General features: G+C 55.2%; 1 protein-coding gene across 1 annotated transcript in view; it reads left to right on the forward strand.

Annotated features, from left to right (window-relative positions):
* Positions 1-1,048: 1,048 nt before the first annotated feature.
* The window catches only part of LOC119326463 (respiratory burst oxidase homolog protein C-like), a 12,055-nt gene continuing 11,253 nt past the window's right edge, over positions 1,049-1,850 (forward strand). Inside the window, exons 1-2 of the mRNA XM_037600130.1 lie at positions 1,049-1,601; positions 1,682-1,838. Of these exons, the coding sequence (XP_037456027.1) occupies positions 1,106-1,601; positions 1,682-1,838 (653 nt within the window). The 5' untranslated portion in view covers positions 1,049-1,105. The remainder of the gene's footprint in view (positions 1,602-1,681; positions 1,839-1,850) is intronic.

Here is a 1,850-nt window from a genome sequence, read left to right on the forward strand (position 1 = left end):
TGGACATTTCAGAGCATTATACTGAATTTAGTTGAACATAGTCTGAACCCAATTTAGTTGAAAATAGTCTTTACATAGTCTCGACCCAATTTAATTGAACATAGTCTGCCAAAGTACTAAATGGCAAAAGGAAATAGTACTGAATATAGCTTACAATCAACGACAAACATGAATTCTCACATGACCTGACATAAGAACAACAGCAAACAAGCACTAGTATAGTCGTTTTGCTGGCACTTTCTTTGTTGTTTTATTTCCGCCAACTTGAGAACTTAACGGGCCGGAGATAATATTGGTAGTAAAGGATGAACTGGAGTTTAGAGCGTAGCTGCCACCATGCTGGACTAGCAATCGCGGGCCTCAATCGCCGCCGCCGAATCGTCGCCACAGCCGCTGCCTAAATCGCCACTGTCGCCCAGAACTGGTTGTGCTCAAGGTCGCTGCCGCCGTGCCCTAGCAGCCACCACCATAGCCACCGTGCTCAGCCAGCAACCACCACGCCTCAATCATCGGCAGGCCACGACGCCACTGCCGCCGTAGCCACGCCTCACTGCCCACCACCGCCGCCCATGGGGGAATCGCCGCCGCTGTCGCTCAATCACCGGGATCGAGAGAATGCGGAAATGAGAGAGAGAGAGAGAGGGCCGGTAGGTGCCCTTAGTCACTTGATTGACGTGGCGGTCGAAACCAGCCCACGTGGTCTATTTTAGTCAAAACAGGGTTTGTGTCACAGTAAAACCATCTTAAACGTTATAAGGGATGAAAAGAATTCGATTTAAATAATTGAGGGACTGATTTTTGGTGGTTTTGAAGTTGAGGGACGCTTTCTCAATTTTTGGAAGAGTTCAGGACGAAAAACATACCTCTCCCTTCAAAGGGTATAAGAAGAGATGTCAACGACGTGAACGCAATCACGGTTCACTGCAAGCTACTTGTTTGAACTTGTATAAACTGTCATCTCCCACCCGCCACTTCCGCTCTCATCGCTACTCACGTGGTAATAATTACTAGTAGCTGTGTTCCAGGGAGGCTGGGTGCGTGCTTCCGCTGGCTGGCTGACTTCTTCTTGGGGACGAGCAGAGGCGAGGCGACCCGATCTCCGGCCATGCGCAACGGTGAGGGGACCGGCGGCGGAACAGCGGGGGACATCGTGGAGGCCGGCGACGAGAGAGACCACGGGCCGCGGTTCGTGGAGCCCGTGTCCGCGTCGCACGGGTTGCAGGCGCCGCGCGATGGCAGCGACGACGACGATGACTCCTTGGTCGAGATCACCCTCGACCTTAGGGACGATGACTCGATTGTGGTGGTGAAACAGGAGACGCTGGCCAAGCGCCCGCCCTCGTACGGCCACGGCGTGCTCCGGGACGCCTCGGCGCGGGTCGAGCAGGCGCCGCAGGAGCTCCGGCGGCTCACGGCCTCAAGCAAGCAGGGACAGGGAGGCGCCCCGAGCTGCGTCGGTAGGTCCATGACCGCCACCGCTCACTTGCTCAAGTTCCTCAGCCGGGTTAACGCCTCCGCCGGTTGGGCCGCCGTTGAGAGGCGCTTCGACGAAGAAGCCAAGGATGGCCTCCTCCACCGGTCCAAGTTCGCCAAGTGCATCGGTACACACCCTCCCCTCATCGCTTCATCCTGACGTCTTAGTAAGAAGAAGCTATTCGATCGCTCATGACGTCTCATGCAGGAACGAAGGAGCTCGCGTTCGCCGGCGAGCTGTTCGACGCACTGGCAAGGCGTCGGCACATCTCCGGAGAGAGCATCAGCAAGCCGGAGCTGCTCGAGTTTTGGGACCAAATTTCCGACCGCAGCTTCGATGGCCGCCTGCAAATCTTCATGGATATGTAAGCTAATTA

This window comes from Triticum dicoccoides, chromosome 1A (assembly GCF_002162155.2).
Source record: "Triticum dicoccoides isolate Atlit2015 ecotype Zavitan chromosome 1A, WEW_v2.0, whole genome shotgun sequence".
NCBI lineage: Eukaryota > Viridiplantae > Streptophyta > Magnoliopsida > Poales > Poaceae > Triticum > Triticum dicoccoides.